The sequence below is a fragment of the Trachinotus anak genome, unplaced genomic scaffold (assembly GCF_046630095.1).
Source record: "Trachinotus anak isolate AG129_WGS33_773 ecotype Australia unplaced genomic scaffold, CSIRO_AGI_Tana_v1 ptg000012l, whole genome shotgun sequence".
NCBI lineage: Eukaryota > Metazoa > Chordata > Actinopteri > Carangiformes > Carangidae > Trachinotus > Trachinotus anak.
Genome location: NW_027273863.1, coordinates 80,993 through 102,124, shown reverse-complemented (window position 1 = coordinate 102,124; position 21,132 = coordinate 80,993). Strand labels below are relative to the sequence as shown.

At 42.3% G+C, this 21,132-nt stretch overlaps 1 protein-coding gene across 2 annotated transcripts; it reads left to right on the top strand.

Moving 5' to 3' along the window:
• The first annotated feature begins 870 nt into the window (after positions 1-870).
• Positions 871-19,454, top strand: klhl20 (kelch-like family member 20). 2 transcript variants are annotated; one of them, XM_071490988.1, is made up of 14 exons: positions 882-1,864; positions 3,655-3,726; positions 5,881-6,138; positions 6,265-6,373; positions 7,585-7,791; positions 11,147-11,305; positions 11,444-11,538; positions 11,783-11,898; positions 11,993-12,176; positions 12,290-12,433; positions 12,635-12,768; positions 16,142-16,350; positions 16,470-16,576; positions 17,952-19,454. In XM_071490988.1, the coding sequence occupies exons 2-14, from the start codon at positions 3,704-3,706 to the stop codon at positions 18,034-18,036; spliced, it is 1,830 nt and encodes a 609-aa protein (XP_071347089.1). In that variant the 5' UTR covers positions 882-1,864; positions 3,655-3,703; the 3' UTR covers positions 18,037-19,454. The 2 variants fall into 2 exon arrangements, with proteins under 2 accessions (XP_071347090.1, XP_071347089.1); XM_071490989.1 differs by lacking the exon at positions 3,655-3,726 and having other exon boundaries at positions 871-1,864.
• Positions 19,455-21,132: the final 1,678 nt, after the last annotated feature.

Sequence of the window (21,132 nt, the reverse complement as noted above, 5' to 3'; positions counted from 1 at the left end):
GAAGAGGTGGAAGGGGGTGTATCATCAGACCCTGGTGGAAGTGGCAGCTTCCAACAGGCCACACTTGTACAGGATATGAGTCAATGTTAAACTACCAGGTTGCAAATAAAAAATAATTATATAATTTAATAATCATTGTGGGAATCACATATCTGTCTTCAGTACAGTTGATAGGGAGACACTGGTGTTGCTCCCACCACCCACTTTCACCATACCCAGGTAACATTGTGGATTACATAAACAATTTACATGTCTTATTTTCTCAGCTAGAAGCCCTTGATGATGAGACAATGTCTGAATGCTCACAGAGCTTTGGGGGGTACACTCTTGTCCTTTATTACCAACTTCATGCAGTTTTCACTTTGCCCATCTCAACACCGATAATGAGAGTGAACACTAATTAGTTTATCTTTAATAACTTGCTAATGTTGGTGGTTTGCACATGGGAACAATGACTGCTTCAAGTGCTCTGTCCTAAAATGAATCAGTTGCCTCCATTGCTATGGTGTTAATTTTGCAGGAAGTAGGAAATGTTCTTCCCCCTGAACCTGTGGGCTCCACCTCCAGGCCAAGAGGATCACAAGTGGTAATGAATTAACCTTAATCTAAACAGAGAGCTCAATGTGACATTTGTAACATAGCCTCTGCATTATGTATTATTTGTTTTGGGTTCCTCTTACTAGAGGAATCTTAGAACTAGATATTGAGTACAAAAGGCTCAACATTGAGTACAAGACACTCAAGATAGATTATAAAAAACATTTGCTGAAAAAAGTGAAACTTGAGGGGGAGAAGTTAGAGTACGAATGGAAGTTAATTCAGTAAGGTAATTTATTTCCAGGCATGGGAAACAATTAAACTAAAATGTATTATCCCTTTGTTAAGAGGAACGGGAGAACAAAAGATAATTCAATAATAAAAGCTGTACATTAAAAGACAAAGGCCTATTCATTCAGTTTCTACAGCAAAAAGTGAAATATGGAATACAAATGACAATGTAATAAAAAACAAACCACATCAGGGGGTTGCTGGTTGACAGGAGGGGCCTTCTCTGTCCTCATTGTGGCTGCATTGTGGAACACAACACATACCACAATGATTTTGAAAACCCAGTCTGTGAACAGTCTGAGCCCACACAGGCATTTGACTCAGGTCTTCAGTAGTCCAAATGTAATTTCTATCCTGACTCTGGTTTTGTTAAAAATAAGCAAAAATAATATACAACGTACAGTTGTCATACCATGATTCAGCCTGTGACACAATGCAGACACGTGGACTCATCCAGACCACTTTGCCTCAATGCTGGTGACCGTGTCAACAATACTTCCACTGTGGAGTCATAGAAGTGCCATTAAACAACACTAAACATGTAAAAGAATACAAAAATAAATGTGGAATGAATAAAAGAATAGGTAAGTAAATAAAAAATGTGGAAATATAAAGCCAAATAAATAAAAGACTAAAAAATGATTTTGCCTATTGCTTTTGCTCTTACTTAAAGGGCCAAGCTGGGTGGGCTTTCCTGTCCAGGCTGAGTAGTCCATTCCTGCACACATGAAACATCAGCAGGCAGTCCACAGTCCAGTTCAGCCACAATGTCTTATTATGTAATGAACTGCAGATTTGTGTAAATTTGACATTTTTGTATATTTGTCAGTGGTCTGCATACAAGCATATACATGTATTATTCAATGACGTAATCTCATGCCTTTATTTTGAAAATACTTTGTCAGGAAGTGGCGTCTGGCATTTGGCATGCGCATATTAACGAGGAAGAAGAGCAGCAGTGTTTAACCGACGGCATAAAAGTGTAAACATTAGCAGCCTGGACGACTTCTGTGTGTTGTTAGGATGGGAATATAAGGTAAACACCATCTTAACCATGTCTACCTTTTGTCAGATAGTTGTCACTGTTAACAAAATCACTCATGCAATTTCGGAAGCGCGGACGTTAACTTAGTTAATGTTAGCATTACAGTTTATGATGTCCAACCCGTGGTTTCTGACCTGATGCTGTGAGACAGACTCCCAAGCGGCTACAGATAGCCTGGGCATTTTGGTAACAAATTAACGTCTTAATTTATCGTTAGTGTTCGTGTTTAGTGGTTGAATGGATTCACTCTAACGTTAAGCCTTTGCTTTGAGGTCGGAATCAGCTGTGGATTCCTTACCACAGAGCTAGCGATAGCACATAGCGTTCCCAGACATCCAAATGATCTAATGTTAGCTAGCTTGTTGATTTTTATAGGTATGGACACATAATTTTGCCTCAGAAGTACGTGTTCCTTCTATTTAGCCAATACATTTCTTCCACAACTATGGATAAACCTCAACGAAACCTAATGTTTAACACACTGTCGGATATTGTGATTAGCTAACTGATTAGCAGACCGCGTATCCGGATCTGGCTATCTGCTGAAATAGCTAACCAAAAGCAGTTTGCCTATCTAAGCCACTTGTTAGTCACGCAAAGAATGTAGCTGGCTAGAAACAAATAACTCACAATGAGCGACCACGTATTAACATTATATGGTTTGATATGACTGACACTGGGAATATTTTGACACAAAGTTGATGTTAATATTAAATGTACATCTAAGCCGAAGTCTAGCTGATCCCGGGCAACAGTACATGTTCTTCCCTCCCGGTCCAGTACTGATTAACCCTGATCTGTTATATGCTTACTAACCTGAGTGTAATCTTATCTGAGAACTGCGGATTTGAGCATCAGCAGTCAGAGTTCAGCAGTTAGCTGGAGACCAAACTGTTTTTCAGTGTCAAATGGACAATTATTTTAGTAATAAATGATTAGTTGCCTGACGTTTTCAATTTGTATGACAATATTAAGAGCAGAGATTCATTGTATGGGGATGATGTAGTTTAATGGGTTTTCCACAGTATGAGGGATTCTATTCAAATTAATTCAAACACCAGAGTGTATCTAGCAAATACACTCATTTAAGAGTATATTAGTAACATCTGTTAAATGTATTGCATAATTACCTTCCTTTTTTATTGTTTGGTTTTTTTGGGGTTTTTTTCCAGAAAAGTGCAAATCTGTGGTCATTTCTGAGGCTGCAGTTAGTAGTAGTATTGTGGTGGTATGGGACTGCATTTTATTGAAAATAAGTTACACCATGTCCACCCCCATTTACGTACATGATGGGAAACAGAGCAGCTGAAATGTTTCCGCAACTAATTATAGTCTCCAAATGACCACAGAGTGGATTAAACACCTGTTTGACATAGTGTCAAAGAAACATACATTATAAACCTTACAAAGGCAGGGTTTATTGTAGGGTGACAGTATTTGTTTGCAGTAGATTGTACAGGTGTGTCTAAAAAAAAAACTGGTGACTCAGTGTAAAGCAAACAGAGTGCTCTAATATCTTTGAGAGAAATGGCTACAGATCAAATTCAGTAAGTAGCAGGACACGGGTACGGTACAAACTACAATGAACAATGCAAGAAGATATTATAGTGTTTCGTCCGCAGGCTGAGCATGTTTTTCAAAGGGAATCATAGGATATCATTAAAAACTTAATGGACCTGATGGAAATTTGTGAAAGGGCACTCTGCCAAACACTGCTGCATTGATAGGCAATTTTTTAACTGGCTACAAAGAGAGTCTGATTTGTTTTGTTGTCTTTGTAGGTTAACCTCAAGGTGTGTGTGTGTGGGACCAAACATTGTTCTTTAGTGCATGGAAGCAAAGCCAATGCGCAGGTAGGTGTGGTTTTAAAGTATGGAGGAATGTGTGATCCTTCCCTCCTCCTTCATCAAAATCTAGTGTTAGTCATATTTACTGATCTTGTGTGAACCCCCATGACTCAGTGACACCCATTGTGCTGGTTACGTCACCACATAAGCTTTTGTACAAGGCAGACAAATCCCTGCTATGCAGCTTCCACTTGATCCCCTTGAAGACCAGTCATTGGGGCCTCTATGAAGAATTCCTCACACCTCCTAGAGGACTGGGTGGATCTGACCACGGCTCTATTGCTTTACTATGGCTTTTAATTTAAGCCTGTTAACAATGTCTGTCCTCTGACAGGTTAATGTTTTGAGGGAGAGTTAGGTGAACGGATGATGTTGAGCAGGAAATCCACACAGTTCTTTTTATAGTCTGAGACACACATATGGTGGGAAAATGAACTAGTGCCCTCACGTTGATGGGAACCACCCAGGTCCACAACTCAAAAATAAAAACTGCACTGAATGAATTACCAGATGTAATTTTAGGGGAAATGGACAATTTACTCGGGAAAGGAGATGGATATTGTGATTTGTTGGAAAACTCGAAGCTCATTTTGGAAGTTACTCACAATTATTTACCTCTCACTCGTGTATTTAAAACAGTGTATTTTTCACTTTAACTTAGTAGGAGCCTGGCAGGCTCCCCACTGTGAAATAAATGTGTAACATTTTCTACTGCCTTAAAGGACCAATGTTAAGGATTCAGGGGCATTTATTGGCAGAAATGAATTTAAATATTAATTATCATGTTCTAATTTGTGTGTAATCACCTGGAACTAAGAACCATTGTTTTTCATTAGCTTAGAATGAGCACTTCATGTCAATGTAGGAAGTGAGACTTTTGCGTTTTAATGTTACTTGAAGGTGACTGTGGGTTCTCCTACATACTTGGAAAGAGAGGAGTCAGGGATGGGGGATTCAATTTGTTGCAATTTGCAACCTCACCAGTAGATGCCACTAAATCCTGCACACTGGTCCTTAAAAGAGAGGTAGCAGAAAAGATGGCTGTATTGCTTCCCCCAAAACAGAACTCCAACCTCTTCACCTCTGCCAGTCTCCCCATACACTGAGAATGACCCACATGTTGTTGGTGTGTACTAGACCTGCCATATTTGGTGTAATTTAAGAGCATAATTACTTGCAAATGTCTATAACATACAAGATATGTCCAAATGTGAGTATAAGGCCATATGTTAATAGGGGTATAGCCTTAAGTTTCACGTCAAGATGCGGGCAAACTTCCCTGCTCGCTCCCACTTCAACTCAAAATCCTCCATCTACACCTTGATTGACTTGGCTGGAGGGCGTGGAGCAGTGTCCCTCTGGAAAAACCAGTCCTCAGAGTTGGGGAACATTGTCAGAACAGAAGGAAGCAAGCTTTCTTCCAGGATAAACTTGTACCTGGCTGGATACACGCGTCCTTCACAAAGACAAATCTTAAAGAAAGCACCACCGGCTCATCACTGATTCTCCACCAAATTTCACAGTGGGTGTGAGACACTGGCTAGTAGTCCTCTCTAGCTCTCTGTCTAACCATCAAACGATCATGTGTTGGGCAAAGCCAAAAATTTGACTCATCAGGGAAGGTGACCTTACTCCAGTCTGCAACAGACCAATCCTTATGGTCTTTTGCAAATGTCATCCTGGAAGTGGAGAGTCATTTCTGCCCTCTGCCAGTCTGTAGCTTCATTGTCCCCCAATATCCGCTACTCGACCTTGTTCTTATGATATGCTGCATATATTTAGTGCATGTTGTGTATTTACAAGAAAGTCAAGGATGTCTAAAATCCCAGTTTGGATTAGGCTAACAAATAAATCATTTGCATTTTCCAGTTGTAGAATCCAGTTTTGCAGACATATTTTTTGTTAAGCTGAAACAAAGCCTTTCTTCTTTCACCCTTTCTTACTAAATGAACGAAGGATCTTTCCTCACATCCTTTTCTTTCCTGTTGTGCTTAGAGTAAACACAAATGTTTCCACTCACTGTACCATTATGTTAGCCAGCACCAACTCAACTGACTACAGAAAAAAGTTTTCAATTTGTGTTTAATGCAATGTCAAATGAAAACTAGGTATATATATCTATATCCCCACTTAATCATTGCCCATCTGGTTAATGTCAAGGGCCACCAGCGCACGCCAAGACGCCACTGGAATGGACATCACCAGCCGCTGTACTCTGGGGGACCCCAACAAACTCCCTGAAGGGGTCCCCCAGCCTGCGCGCATGCCCTACGTCTCAGACAAACACCCACGACAGACCCTGGAAGTGATCAACCTGTTGAGAAAACACCGGGAGCTCTGTGACGTGGTGCTGGTGGTGGGTGCCAAGAAGATTTACGCTCATCGAGTGATCCTGTCTGCCTGCAGCCCCTACTTCAGGTACCTAGAGACACACTGTAGTAACTCACATCTGGTAAAGGTAATTAATCCTTTGGCCAATGAACTAACATCAAAGTGCAGGTGTAGTACTTCAGAGGGCTGTAACAACATAATGTGTCTTTACAGGGCCATGTTCACTGGAGAGCTGGCAGAAAGCAGGCAGACTGAAGTAGTTATACGTGACATCGATGAGAGAGCCATGGAGCTGCTCATTGACTTTGCCTACACTTCACAGGTAACATCAGCACCAGAGAACAGTGCTCTATTAATATTTGGCCTCAGGGGTTGGTGGTATGTTGTTTGCAGTAGTGTTGGTTGGAATGCATAACCATCAGCAGATGAATCCTGCTACCTGCTAAAAGAGGGACATGACAGCTTTTGCAGAAATGCTTCAACATGGATTGGCTTCAGTTGCTCAGAGGCTATTTGCTTTTGAATAAATACTAACAAGAGAGGGAGCTTTGCAAATCTGTTGCAAGTCAATAAAAGAACGTTGAAAATGTTAACGTTATTTAACCATGTCTGCATTTATGGCCCTGGGCGACATGTGGGGTAAACAGGGCTTCCGAATATTTTTGTAGTTTCTTTTACTGATGAAATGACTTGTTTTATTTTATTTTTTTTACTTTTAAACTACACCGTCCCACCGGTGGAACACTTAGTGGTACTTCAGGTGCGTTTTGATCTGAACCAGACTCTGATCTTTCAAACAACGTATGTAATTTGTCAAGGTCGTGTAAAGACTGAGTCTCCTGATTCTTTCTGTGCTTTTTTATGCCAATAAAGGCAAAGCTAAAAAACTTTCCTTCCTACCATCTTTGTTCCTCTGTAACTGTGGGTCACACTTTTTGGTTGTAAAATTTAAAGAGTTACCTTTAAGATGAGACCTGGGTTATCACTGCAAAGGGTTGAAGAACAATAACCTTTTTTTTCCCAAGTACATTGTTTTCAGGCTTGGGTTATAGATGTTAACATTACTTGTGGTATATACAAAAAATCTTCACTATGCATTTATTTCCTCACTTTTTTATGTGGCATCAACCTACACTCAATTCCTCATAATGACAAAGTGGAAATATAATTTTAGAAATGTTAGCAAATGTATTAAAAAGGAAAAACTCAAATATCACATTGACAAATATCCAGAACCTTTGTGAAGACACTTGAAATTTAGCTTCTCGATGATCTCTGCCCAGAGACCACAGATGAAAATTATCTATGTCTGGTGCAATACACGCATGGCGGATTATCCCTGTTAAATAAAACAAAATCACAATTGCATGCTTTAATATGAGTCACCTAAATCATCACTGATACAGCCATTCGTTTTAGTTGATTTGAGATTATTTATCTGTAACATTATTTGCTACTTACCTAGTTTTGGCTTTATGTACTCTATATGTGAAACGTCTGTGATGTTCTGCCCTCCGCCCACCCTGCTCCCAGGTGACTGTAGAGGAGGGGAACGTTCAGACACTGCTCCCTGCAGCCTGCCTCCTCCAGCTGGCTGAGATCCAGGAGGCCTGCTGTGAGTTCCTCAAGAGGCAGCTGGATCCTTCCAACTGTCTGGGCATCAGGGCCTTCGCTGACACGCACTCCTGCCGGGAGCTGCTCCGCATTGCAGACAAGTTCACACAGCACAACTTTCAGGAGGTAAGAACATAGATCTATGAGATGAACTGTCCACAGTCCCCTAAAGGTTTTTATTTTACACTTAAGAGTCAGAGCTTTACTTTTCATGCCTTTGGTCTTTGTTAAAACCATAGTTTAAAAACTCACCAATAACATGGATCCTGTGCTTGTGAACAACTTTTGAACAGCACGTTGAACCAAGCATGTGTCAGTGTTTATATACTATGTTTTGTCATCACTGCCCTTTTCCAGGCCTCAGGATGTGTGCACACAGTAACTAATATGGTTGTTGGTGTGATGCTGTGTTTGACAGTGTAGTTACAGTGGGGTTTGTAAACATGGAAAAAGTCCAGACAGTCTATTGACTCATGATTATAAACATCACTTGGAGGCATGTGACTTTTGTGGCTTGTGCTAACACAGCACAGGGGAGGGAAGCGTTGAATTTAGAAGAGGCTCCTAGCATCATATATTGTTGCTTTTCAAAATGAATGGAAGGTGGACTTTTAAAGAGAAAAAGTGACTCTTCTCTGTTTCATTTTGGCTGGACTGCAGCAGCGGCACTAGCCATGTAAACATGAATGAAAGAGTTGAATGTGTGATGAAGTGACACCATTTGTTGGCTGGCCGAGTTTTGGAATTTCCCCATTGGCTGTTACTCCTTCAGAATAAATTGGAGCAGTTTCTATTATGTCATCAGGGGCTAGTATTGCCAACTTTGGGCCTATTTTTTGAGTTTTCAGATCCTTTTTCAAAAGAGTCACCAGTAAGCCTGCAAATGGCTTGGAAGTGGCAGCTGGTTAACATGGAGTCTTAATGGGCCGTGATTCAGTCACAATTTGTCAGACAGCGGAAACAGAAAAACATGCAAATGAGAACAGCTTTATTGAGAATCCGGCTGTGTTAAAATACTGTGTTAGAGCACAAAGAGGAGGAGAGAAGCAAACAGATGAAGGTCTGAAAGCAGTTGATACTAGGCAGGATGGAAAAGCGATGACCATAAATGATTTAGCCAATTGTTTGACCTAGTCTTGTTTAACACTTAACTGTCATCCAGGAACTTAAATTTCAGCAGCCAGAGAAATGTCACTTTGTGGCTTGTGAGTCAATAAAAAGGGGAAACTGTGTCTTGTGTGACTGTTTTAACAGAGAAACAGACACCAGAGTGATTATTTCTCATCTGATGGAACTTGAGAATTTCTTGCTGATCTTTGACTGACCTCTATTCATTATTATTCATATTGAGGATGTGTTGATGTCCTAATAAGGATATATTGTTTATTGTGAGAACACAAAAAGGAATTTAGTTTTTAATGATTAATTTTGATGGTATTAATATGATAAAAATAACGTGAACGTCTTTTAAAAAATAAAAAAAAAAAGATTACAGATTGTGCGTAGATCTTAGATTAAATGATCGTCAATGTATCTTAACAGGACTGCACAGGCTTAGTCAATCCACACAGGTGTGTTCACTCATACTGCCTGAGTAGACGTCCTCTCAGGACGCTGTAGAAATGCACAGACTGCAGTTGATTGACACATCATAACAAGTAAATGCATGCAATACACACAATAAATAGGGGGATGAGGAATATGACAGTGTAAACCTTTTTTTACTTGATAAGGTTTGGTGACATTGCATGGTTTCCAGCATAGCTCTGCCCAACTTAAACTAGAGGGCCTGATGGACCTTTAGACATTTTTGAATTGACATTAGCAGGAAAAGCACCGGTGTTAGTAATAACATTAATTATGTAATATCAGGGCTTCAGTGAGCCATTGTAATGAAGCAGCAAGTGGGCCTGAAACAAATGTAGCGATTATTAATGTTATTAATCACATGACCTCATGAATCATGATGACCTATTAACAGCAAACAGTGTGCTCTAAGGATTTTTCTTAGCACAACAATAAAATCAACCATTAATATATTCTATGAAGAGGAAATCTTCTGATGTGTGTGCAGACAGATGGTAGAAAACAGAACTAAATTACTTGCAGCTTACCAGAGTAGCAATATGATACAGAGTTATTGTGCTGTGAACTGTGATGGTTGAAAAGTGCTCAGTACACAAGGAAAACAGAAGCAGTGATGACTTTTGATGGAAAATGCAGCACTTTATCTATCAGAGGAAAAAAAAACAGACCTCAGTGATTCATTGAAAAAAATGTTATTTTGTTTGCTCCACATTTATTCCTAAATGCAGGAAATGACCTGTCATGATATTCTGTGTTTTGTGTTTTAAGAACAGGAAATGCTTAGTGTCCAATAACCAGTAACATTGTTGGTCCTCAGACTCTGTGCTCCAGCACATTCAGTCTGAAACAAACATTACATTAAAGTGCCAAATCTCAGCTTTAAATTGAGCAAGTTTACATCAGTACAGACAGAACCATGTGGGAGATACAGCCGTTTCACATAGTGCCCAAAGTTCAGGGACTCAAAAGTGATTGAGAGAAGCACATTGAAACATCGCTTTGTGTTTGACACGACTGAGTGGATTGACATGTTTGCCTAGTTGGCTATGTTTTTTAGTCTGAAAAACTAAAAAACATTAGAAAAATGTCTACCCAGAATTCACTGCAAATTAGTTCTACTTCAGAAAGTGAAGAACTAGACAGCTTTAGGCCACAGATTGATTCTGACATCTGTCTGTTTGTTCGATCAAAGCCATAGTCAAAACCTGTCTTTGTGAAACCAGTCCCTGAAATAAATTCAAAGTTTCCTTCAGTCTGGCTGGAACATGGACAACTGATCGACCGTCCTGCGATGTGTCACAAGGCAAACAGCTGACAGTACCATTTACAGCTAATGTCATCAACAGCTACATCTGGAGGACAGTTTAAATCATGACATTTTCTGTAATTGAGTGGAACAGTGTGAAGTTTGTTTTTACAAATTCATTTTGTTGATTATTAACATTGGCTACAGACAGCTGACATGTGCAGAGAAGCACAGGTAGAACATGTTCCACTCAGTCCTTCTAGTGAGCCATCCTGCAGAATACCAGTAAACTGGCAAAACTGTATACAACCATTATTAATGTTATCAATTAGACCTGTCTTTTTCCTGCTATTAGCTGTCAAGATGTCAGCAATTAGAAAAGTTGTGTACAGTATGTCCCTCACATGTATGTTCATTTGGAAATTTACATCTTAGTCAGGAAATTCAAAGAGAAAGATCATTCACCTTGACACAGGTTCTACTTTCTTCACTTAACGCCACATGATTTGTAGACATTGGTTTTCATGTGTCATGTGTTGTGATAAACTAGATTTACTGATTTGACCTGATCTGTAGAGAGTCTGAACTTTGTGTTTCTGTCTCTGTGGCAGAGCTGCTGACTAACTCTCGTACTCTGATGTGTGGTAGGTGATGGAAAGTGAGGAGTTCATGCTGCTGCCTGCAAACCAGCTGATTGACATCATTTCCAGCGATGAGCTCAATGTGCGGAGCGAGGAGCAGGTTTTCAATGCTGTGATGGCCTGGGTGAAGTACAGCATCCAGGAGCGCAGACCACAGCTGCCACAGGTTTGTTGCAGGACAAAATATCCAAACACAACCGTCACAGGTACTGCGGCCGGTGTGCTCATCAGTGTACAAGCAGGGTAGTTTCAACATTATTTTCAAAATAATCTGCTGTAGCTAAAGGACACTTGTTTCCTCCAGGTCCTGCAGCATGTCCGTCTGCCGCTGCTCAGTCCCAAGTTTCTGGTGGGCACTGTGGGTTCAGATCCGCTCATCAAGAGTGACGAGGAGTGCAGGTGGATGCTGTTTGTGTACAGAAAAGTTCAAATATTTTTGGTGGAAGACTGCTGCCTTGTGCAGATCTATATCCAGGAATTTTCTGGTTTCCTAAACTTCAAATTTTAACTTCCTAATTTAAAGGATTATTTGAAAAATATCTGAGAGGCCACTATTTTACACACATTTTATATGCTGATACAGGGATGATATGTAACTTTGATTTGTAATTGATATCATATACTTACATTTCTGATTTTGCAGAGACCTGGTTGATGAGGCTAAGAATTACCTGCTGCTGCCACAGGAGAGGCCGCTGATGCAGGGCCCCAGAACACGGCCGAGGAAACCCATCCGCTGTGGTGAGGTACTTTTTGCAGGTCAGTATCTTCAGGCACTAAAAGTTTCACTGTGTAGACTCCTCAGCTAATGTGGAGGACTGTAAAAAGTGTGTCATGTTTCCCCGTGCTGTAGTTGGCGGCTGGTGCAGTGGAGATGCCATTTCTAGTGTGGAGCGTTACGATCCTCAGACCAATGAGTGGCGGATGGTGGCATCGATGAGTAAACGGCGATGTGGAGTGGGTGTTAGTGTTCTGGATGACTTGCTGTATGCAGTGGGAGGTCATGATGGCTCATCATATCTCAACTCCGTGGAGAGGTGATCACTCAAGCTTTTGCCAGAAATGACTTTACTGTTCTGTTCATTATCTCCATTAAACTCACATTTATAAAAAGTAAAATGTTTTTCTCTGTTCCATCTCTGTTGTTCAGATATGATCCTAAGACCAACCAGTGGAGCAGTGATGTGGCTCCCACAAGCACTTGCCGTACCAGTGTGGGCGTGGCTGTCCTTGGAGGTTATCTGTATGCTGTAGGAGGACAGGACGGGGTTTCCTGTCTCAACATTGTGGAGAGGTATCAGTCAAAACTCCATGACACTCCATGTGTCCATGACAGCTGCTTCACCATTCTGTTATTAGTTACAGCTGCAACTCACCAGTCTTGACTTGCTCCCACTTCACATACAGATTTAATAATTATGTATTAACTTCTGTATTTATCACTTAAAATGTGAAATGGTTCCATGTATTTGGAATCATTCTTCCTCTCCCTCAGATATGATCCCAAGGAGAACAAATGGACTCGTGTGGCCTCCATGAGCACCAGGCGACTGGGTGTAGCTGTGGCTGTGTTGGGGGGATTCCTGTACGCTGTGGGAGGGTCTGATGGGACATCACCATTAAATACAGGTATGGAACTCATTTAGTAGAAAAATACAATCACAAACTGTGAGCTGTAACATTAATGATGGCGAGGAATGAGAAGAAGGTCGTCAGCAGGTTTTCTACGTGTTAATTATGAACCAAAGGGACGTCCCACATAGAGCTCAATTCAGCCTAAATCAACTGGGCAGTTTCCAGTTTTCACATCCTTAAGTTTTCTGCATCTTTAGGTCGAGTTTTCATGTAAAAAAAAAAAACCAAAAACAATAACAAATTATGTTTACATTGTGTACACCATCAACTCTTTTCAGAATCAGAATCAGAATCAGAATCAGTTTTATTGCCAAGTATGTTTTCACATACAAGGAATTTTTTCTGGTGATTGGTGCAATTGATCAGCAACAGTGGGGCTCTCTAGCCTTGTTGATAAGGCTAATAGCAGATGGGAAGAAGCTATTTTTGTGGCGAGAGGTTTTGGTCCTGAAGGACCGCAGCCTCCTGCCAGAGGGGAGTGTCACAAAGAGTTTGTGTCCAGGGTGGGAGGAGTCAGCTACAATCTTCCCTGCACGCCTCAGAGTCCTTGAGGCGTACAGGTCCTGGAGGGACGGAAGATTGCAGCCAATCACCTTCTCAGCAGAGTGGATGATACGCTGCAGTCTGTTATTGTCCCTCTCCGTGGCAGCAGCGTACCAGATGGTGATGGAGGAGGTGAGGATGGACTCAATGATGGAGGTGTAGAAGTTCACCATCATAGTCCTTGGCAGGTTGAACTTCTTCAATTGCCTCAGGAAATACATCCTCTGCTGAGCTTTTTTGATGAGGGAGCTGATGTTTAGCTCCCATTTGAGATCCTGTGTGATGGTGGTTCCCAAGAAGCGAAAATGCTCCACGGTAGCCATGGGGGAGTCACACAGGGAGATGGGGGTGGGTGGGGCTGGGCTCTTCCTGAAGTCCACTATCATTTCCACTGTCTTCAGAGCGTTTAGCTCTAGGTTGTTCTGCCTGCACCAGGTCACCAGACGGTCAGTCTCCCACCTGTAGGCAGACTCATCGCCATCAGAGATGAGTCCCATGAGAGTGGTGTCGTCTGCAAACTTCAGGAGCTTGACAGACTGATGGCTGGAGGTGCAGGTGTTGGTGTACAGGGAGAAGAGCAGAGGAGAAAGAACGCAGCCTTGTGGGGATCCAGTGCTGATGGTCTGGGAGTCAGACACATGCTTTCCTAGCTTCACGTGCTGCCTCCTGTCAGACAGGAAGTCGGTGATCCACCTGCAGGTGGAGTCAGGCACGCTCAGCTGGGAGAGCTTGTCCTGCAGCAGAGCCGGGATGATGGTGTTGAAGGCAGAGCTGAAGTCCACAAACAGGATCCTGGCATAGGTCCCTGAGGAGTCCAGGTGCTGGAGGATGAAGTGGAGAGCCATGTTGACGGCGTCGTCTACAGACCTGTTGGCTCTGTAGGCGAACTGCAGGGGGTCCAGGAGTGGGTCAGTGATGGATTTGAGGTGAGACAGGACAAGGCGCTCAAATGATTTCATGACCACAGAGGTCAGGGCAATGGGTCTGTAGTCATTTAGACCTGTGGGCCTTGGTTTTTTGGGGACAGGGATGATGGTGGAGGATTTGAAGCAGGCTGGCACGTGGCAGGTCTCCAGTGAGGTGTTGAAGATGTCCGTGAACACTGGAGACAGCTGATCAGCACAGTGCTTCAGGGATGATGGAGAGACAGAGTCAGGACCAGCTGCTTTGCGGGGGTTCTGCTTCTTAAAAAGCCTGTTGACATCTCTCTCCAGGATAGAGAGAGATGTTCCTTTGGTAGGGGAGGAGGAGGGGGGTTCTGATGTGGCTCTGATGTGGAGGTTAGTGTCAGGCTTGTCCCATTGTCTTTCAAAGCGGCAGTAGAACTCATTCAGATCGTTGGCCAGACGGAAGTCATTAATGGAGTGGGGGGGTTTAGGTTTGTAGTTTGTGATCTTTCTGAGCCCTTTCCAGACAGAAGCAGAGTCATTGGCTGAGAACTGGAGCTGAAGTTTCTCAGAGTACAGTCGTTTAGCTTCTCTCACCGCCTTGCTAAACCTGTACTTGGACTCTTTAAACTTGTCCCTGTCCCCACTCCTGAAAGCTTCCTCCTTTTGCCTCCTGAGCTGACTGAGCTGAGCTGTGACCAAACCAGGGTTTGTCATTGTTATAACTCACCCTGGTGCATGATGGGATACAGCAGTCCTCACAGAAGCTGATGTATGACGTCACAGCCTCTGTGAACTCATCCAGACTGTTGGAAGCAGTCCTGAACACCTCCCAGTCAGTGCAGTCCAAACATGCCCGCAGATCCTCTATGGCTTCACTGCTCCACTGCTTCGATGTCTTCACGACAGGTTTACACAGTTTTAGTTTCTGCCTGTATGTGGGAATCAGGTGGACCATCACATGGTCAGAGTGGCCCAGTGCAGCCCGGGGGACGGTATGATAAGCACCACTGATTGTGGGGTAACAGTGGTCCAGAGTGTTCCCCTCTCTGGTCGGGCAATTAACAAACTGTCTGTATTTGGGCAGTTCATGACTGAGGTCACCTTTGTTAAAGTCACCAAGGACAATAACTACGGAGTCCGGGTTGGTCCGCTCCACACACAGTATCTGATCGACGAGCGCCCGCTGTGCCTCCTGCACGTTTGCCTGTGGTGGGATGGAAACACCGACCAGGATGAATGAGGTGAACTCACGGGGGGAGTAGAAGGGCCTGCAGTTTATGATGAAAGTCTCCAGGTCAGGAGAACAGTGCTGCAGGATCACTGTCACGTCTTTGCACCAGCCACTGTTAGCATAAAAGCAGATTCCTCCACCTTTCGTTTTGCCGGACAGCTCTGTGTCGCGATCCGCTCTGAAGAGTTGGAAGCCGGCCAGCTCCAGCGCAGAGTTCGGAATCGATCCACACAGCCACGTCTCCGTGAAGCACAGGACGGCAGATGAAGAAAAGTCTCTGTTCTTCTGCACCAGCAGCTGAAGTTCATCCAGCTTGTTGGGCAGTGAACGCACGTTGGAGAGAAAGATACCTGGGAGCGGTGTGCGGAGTCCGCGCCGGCGGAGACGCGCAAGCGCACCGGCACGTTTTCCTCTCCTCCGGCGTTACTCAGAAGTCTAACCGCCATGTTCACTGTTAGCGGTTATTTCTCTTAATTTTCTTAATGTTGCATGTCCATTGCCAAGGTAACTAATAGGAGGACCACGGGCTGGGTCTGGACCCAGCTGCCATCCCATCCAGACCTGGACTTGTAACCCTCTAAATTATTGATAACTATTAAACTTGTTTGAGGAAATTCTGTGTAACTGGACAACTTGAATTTGAATTGAATACTCTTGTTCTATTGTTTTGATTTGTGTCTTCCCATGTTTCTGTTTTCTTTAGTGGAACGCTACAACCCTCAAGAGAACCGCTGGCACACTGTGTCTCCAATGGGGACCAGGAGGAAGCACCTTGGCTGTGCAGTCTACCAGGACATGATTTACTCTGTTGGAGGGAGAGACGACACCACAGAGCTGAGCAGTGCAGAGCGATACAACCCCCGGACCAACCAGTGGTCTCCTGTCGTGGCCATGACATCCAGACGGAGCGGGGTGAGTGTGTTTCGTGGGGTTAAAAGGTTTAATTACATGTGTCAGTTCAGTTGCCATTGTGGGTTTTAAGGTACTCAATTTATTCTCAAAAATTCTAATTTGTGTGGTGGTACCTGCAGGTGGGCCTGGCTGTGGTGAATGGTCAGCTGATGGCAGTAGGAGGCTTTGATGGGACGACGTATCTCAAAACTATAGAAGTCTACGACCCTGATGCCAACACATGGAGGTATGTGGCACTTGAGAAAGTCTACAAAATATCGTTACACTGTACAGCAGTGAAACAATACAACAAAACAGTAAAGCAAATATTTAGATATAAACATTATTCTAGTTATACATATTATTATATCATATATTACATATTATATTATTCTGCCTTCTACACTAACACATTTAGTTCATGCATACACCTGCTACAACATGGAACAGATTATTATTAGAATATTGTTGAAGATCATGTATTTTCTTTGCTAATTGGTGTCTAAACCTCACCGGTTGATCGAAATCGTCACAAGATTGCATTTGTTATTTGCACCACAATAAATAAGAAAATTATTCATCTGTGAGTGCCAGCATTGTGAGCTATGTTCTGTCAGATGAAATTAGCTTTGAAAAGGCTCTATCTGACCCGTACAGGATTGTTTTTACTGTTCATATTTAGTACGTAAAGTTACCATGATTGTGAGCTTAAGTCAGGCAACACAACTTGTCAGACTGGCTTCCATTGGTTAAGACATCACAAACACTGAGGGATGTCTGTCTCTGAGATTTCTGCCTCCGTTAAAGTTAACAGAATCTCAGTTCGGTGCTACATTAATTGAAGTATTCAGCAGCAGCATCTCTTTCCAGACATAACCCCAGCATATCTCTGATAGAAACTACTTCTTACAGATTATTCAAAATTGGAGAAAGAGAGAGAGAGAAACAGAATGACATGTGGCAAAGGGCCACAGGCTGGACTCGAAACTGGGCCACCAGGGCAAAGACTAAGCTCATATGGCATGTACTCTACTAGGGTGCCCCACAATAGTTCTGTTTTTATTTGCTTCCAACTCCAGATCATAACAAACTTTTATTAGAGGCAGCTCTTTACGTCTAACTCCCTCAGGGCGGGGTTGTAGTCCAGTCACAGATTATGTCTATATTATCCAAAGTAACAGCTACACTGTCTGTGGAGAGAGATTTTTACATACATTTTGTTGGTGAATTTTGCTAAGACTATCATTATTGTTCAGTACGGGTGGACAAATATTAGCTAATACAGCTGCAAAAAACATTACTGCATCCTCATCATCATCATTAAAATCATAAATCAATTACTCATTGACCTGTTTTAGCAATAAAAGCGAAGACCACATATATGAATTTAGACGTTAAGTGTGATGATGAAAGTCACAGGACGACAGAACAACTCTTAACTTGGACTGAGTGATGTTACACTCAAGAAGAGGTGAAAGGTTAAACATTTCTTGTTTATCAAGTACAGACCCACTAAACTGTCCATCATGGCAGCCTCAATAAGGGAGCAATCAGGTTTCATTGTCACACTCTTGCTTCTCTTCCTCTTCTGTTCAGCCATTTGACTGTCGCCTCTTTTCCAGGTTGTACGGAGGAATGAACTACCGCCGGCTAGGTGGAGGGGTGGGTGTCATTAAAATGACTCATTGTGAATCCCACATATGGTAACACCAGCCCCCACCCACCCGCTCATACACTCACTTCTCATCACGTTGCAATGGTATGCCTCTTTTCACCAACTCTCGTGCCTCCAAAAAGAGACGCTGTTAAGTCATGCGAAGATGAGAACGGGAACGTGGGGGGGGGGTGAGACTGACAGAGGAACAAACTTTCGAACTCTAGTTCACCCCCAACCCCACTCTGAGGTGATCGACTGTGGTTGTCTTCGATTGACCACGGTCAACATGAAGTGCACTGAGAGCAGAAGTCAACCAAGCACCATTAAGCTTCCAGTTTGGAGAAGATGGTCCTTCTCCTGTGACCTCTCTGGGTTTTCATCCTCCAGGCCTCCCGGTCTGGGACGTTTGAATGAAATGGAACTAAACTTGATTGAGTTGGCTGTTGGGGAAGATTATTTTACGTTGCTGAGGTTTAAGAAGTTCAAAAGCATCAGGTCACTGAAGGAGGGCTTTTTCAGTCTTTCCAACTGTGAGAGCCTCCATCACCTTCCCTTGTCTTAAAATGCCATCCCTCAAATTGTGGCTAACGACAGCCGCCCTGAGTGAGCTAAGAAAGAGCTAGCAGACCAGAAAACCCTCTGTTTATTGTGTAAGGTCGATTTCCTGGAGACACAACATTATATACTGACTGCTCTCTCATTCTGTCTCCACTTGGCTTTAGGCTTAGAAGCATACATCTCAACTCCAGCTGCTATGTCTCTGGGCCTCATGTGTAGCATTAAATAGAATAGAAATCTGTAAAGTAGTTTCCTTTTGCATTTAAGCTTTCGCTTGGATGTGGAAGTCACTGCTACTCAAAACTCCCTGCCACTGAATAGGACTGCTGTATTTTCCAGGAGGCCACTGCCGCTATTTTTTATCTTCGATGTGTAAAGATTTCAGTTCAGATGGTCAAAGTGACCTTCAGCGGAAAGACCTTAAGACACTAAAATCATCCAAACGTGGCTGGTTTATTGTTAGCTCTGAAGTGCTGAATCCTAAAGGCCTCAGTTTGCTTAAAACAAACCAGGTCCTCTTAGTATGTCAAGTGCAAAGTTGTTTGTACCTGTACTAAATGACAACACTCAGAAGCTGGTTGTCAAAGCCTCCACCTGCCTGCATCACACAGTTTTTTGCACAAGTGTTTTTCTTTTTTTTTTTTTTTTTAATCCTTACAATGTCCGTTTTTCGAAAGTCTTTCAGCTCAAAGATGGCGTGGTGTTACACTTAGTTCCATGCTTTAACAGTGTTGCATGATGAACGGAAAAAGAGGTCTTCAAAGGTCAAACCCTGCCTACTTTCACAAGTGCACACAGCAGGACAAGTTACACAAATCGTCCCATGGATTCTGCTATTGGAAGCGGGGTCAGAGACTATGTTGGACAATCTGACAAACACTGTTTGAAATATACTGAGGTCTGAACAGTTTCACAGTGGGTTTGATTGTATGTTGCCAGTGTAACCCTAGAAGTGGAAAAAGGGGGAACTTCTAAGGATAACCACTGATGATACTGTGTATTTCTGTTGTCAACAAATTCAGTGAAAAGACCAAAATCAAAAAGTCTTTCAGTACTTTGCAATTTACTGACTTAATCCCAAATCGATTAATTTATCTTGAGGACATAATTATACAAATATACACTTTTCATTTCATTTTTTAAGCAAGGCTCAGCAACATCCTGAAACCGTTGGATACTGTAGTTTTTAGCGAGCATTACTAGAAGGAGGAAATTGTGTATTTTTAGAGGCTGCTTTCAGCTGCAGATTAATCCACATAGGAGTATTTCTGGCAGCATGACTGTGTGTATGGGACTGAGTCTAAACCACTCAACTAGTGTGTGTTCATGGTAATGGAGGAATGTGTAATTCAGCACAGCAGTGTGGCTCATTGTGTGTTTTGCAGGCTTTTGGACACCAGTTTATTACACTTAGGAATGAGATATATCAGGTTTTGTTTGTGGACTTTGGAATTTGCATGGAATTTAACAGCAGGAAAAACACACAATATAACCAGACAGACCTTTGAAGTAATTTAAATTAATCACTAATGCAATCTGTTTTGTTCTGGAGATATTAAATTTGAATATAATACAAACATGCTGCTTTAAACCACTAGAATACTTCACCTGTTTCCATACAGTGTGATCACAGCCGAGGTCATGAAATCACTTACAGTTGTTGATGTATTTGCATCGAATACTGGAGTCAGTGATCTGCTGTGGACACAGATGTGTGTAGTGTCTCTGTGTTTAAAAGAAAAAAAAAAGTGTCACATCAAAAACGTTGCAAAACATTGCAGAGAAAAACAACAGCAAGCATATAAATCCCAGTTTGTCTTAAAAAGAATGAACCATATTAACATAATTCTTCACTGTATATGCATTAATTAAGTAACAGCTGCTCCTGGAGTAGTTAGCAATATGATATTATTTGTTTTAGTTCACACAGCCATGAAGGTTTTGAGACAGGTTCTTCTTGTTCTGCATTCAGTCTCCCATGTTTGTATTTTGTTACATCCTCATATGCAGCACAGTGTAATGGCACCGCCTGCTGGAGGACAGTTAGACTGCAGGACTGATATGGATGGTGAAGAGATGCTCACTGCAGTTTTCTTAGTGGTCCCTGGTTGTGAAACTGGTCTCAGCTCAATGTGAAACAGACACAGTTTGAGTAGATGGTGGATTGGTTTGGATTTATCTCATAATTTATTGCACTGTGATTGGAAATGTATTTTAGATTTTATCTTTTTTTTTTTCTTAATTGTATTTTATATGGGTGTTCAGCTTTCCAGATACAGGGGGGAGGTGTCAGACATTCTAGGCCTCACACTGATGACAGCTTTGATGCTGTACAGGAGTGAGTTTATGTCATAGATGCAACACTGAATGTTTTGACTTAATTTGTGTCACACAGTTTATCACAGTTCTGCACTTAAGATTGTGTGTTGAACAGATGCACCTCGGCACACGACGGCTGACGGGCTGTTGTTATGCATTAAGTTAGAAAGCAGGTCCCAACCTGAACACCGGCGTTAATGTTCTGTAACGTGACAAATCTAGATTGTGTTGGGTTTAGTTCTTGGCTAGTGGGGGATTCAAGTCACAGG

Coding starts and splice junctions, on each gene's coding strand:
- klhl20 (XM_071490988.1), top strand. CDS start 3,704: ATGGAAGCAAAGCCAATGCGCAG. Junction 6,139..6,264: donor GCCTGCAGCCCCTACTTCAG/GTACCTAGAGAC, acceptor GTGTCTTTACAG/GGCCATGTTCACTGGAGAGC. Junction 11,539..11,782: donor AAGAGTGACGAGGAGTGCAG/GTGGATGCTGTT, acceptor CTGATTTTGCAG/AGACCTGGTTGATGAGGCTA.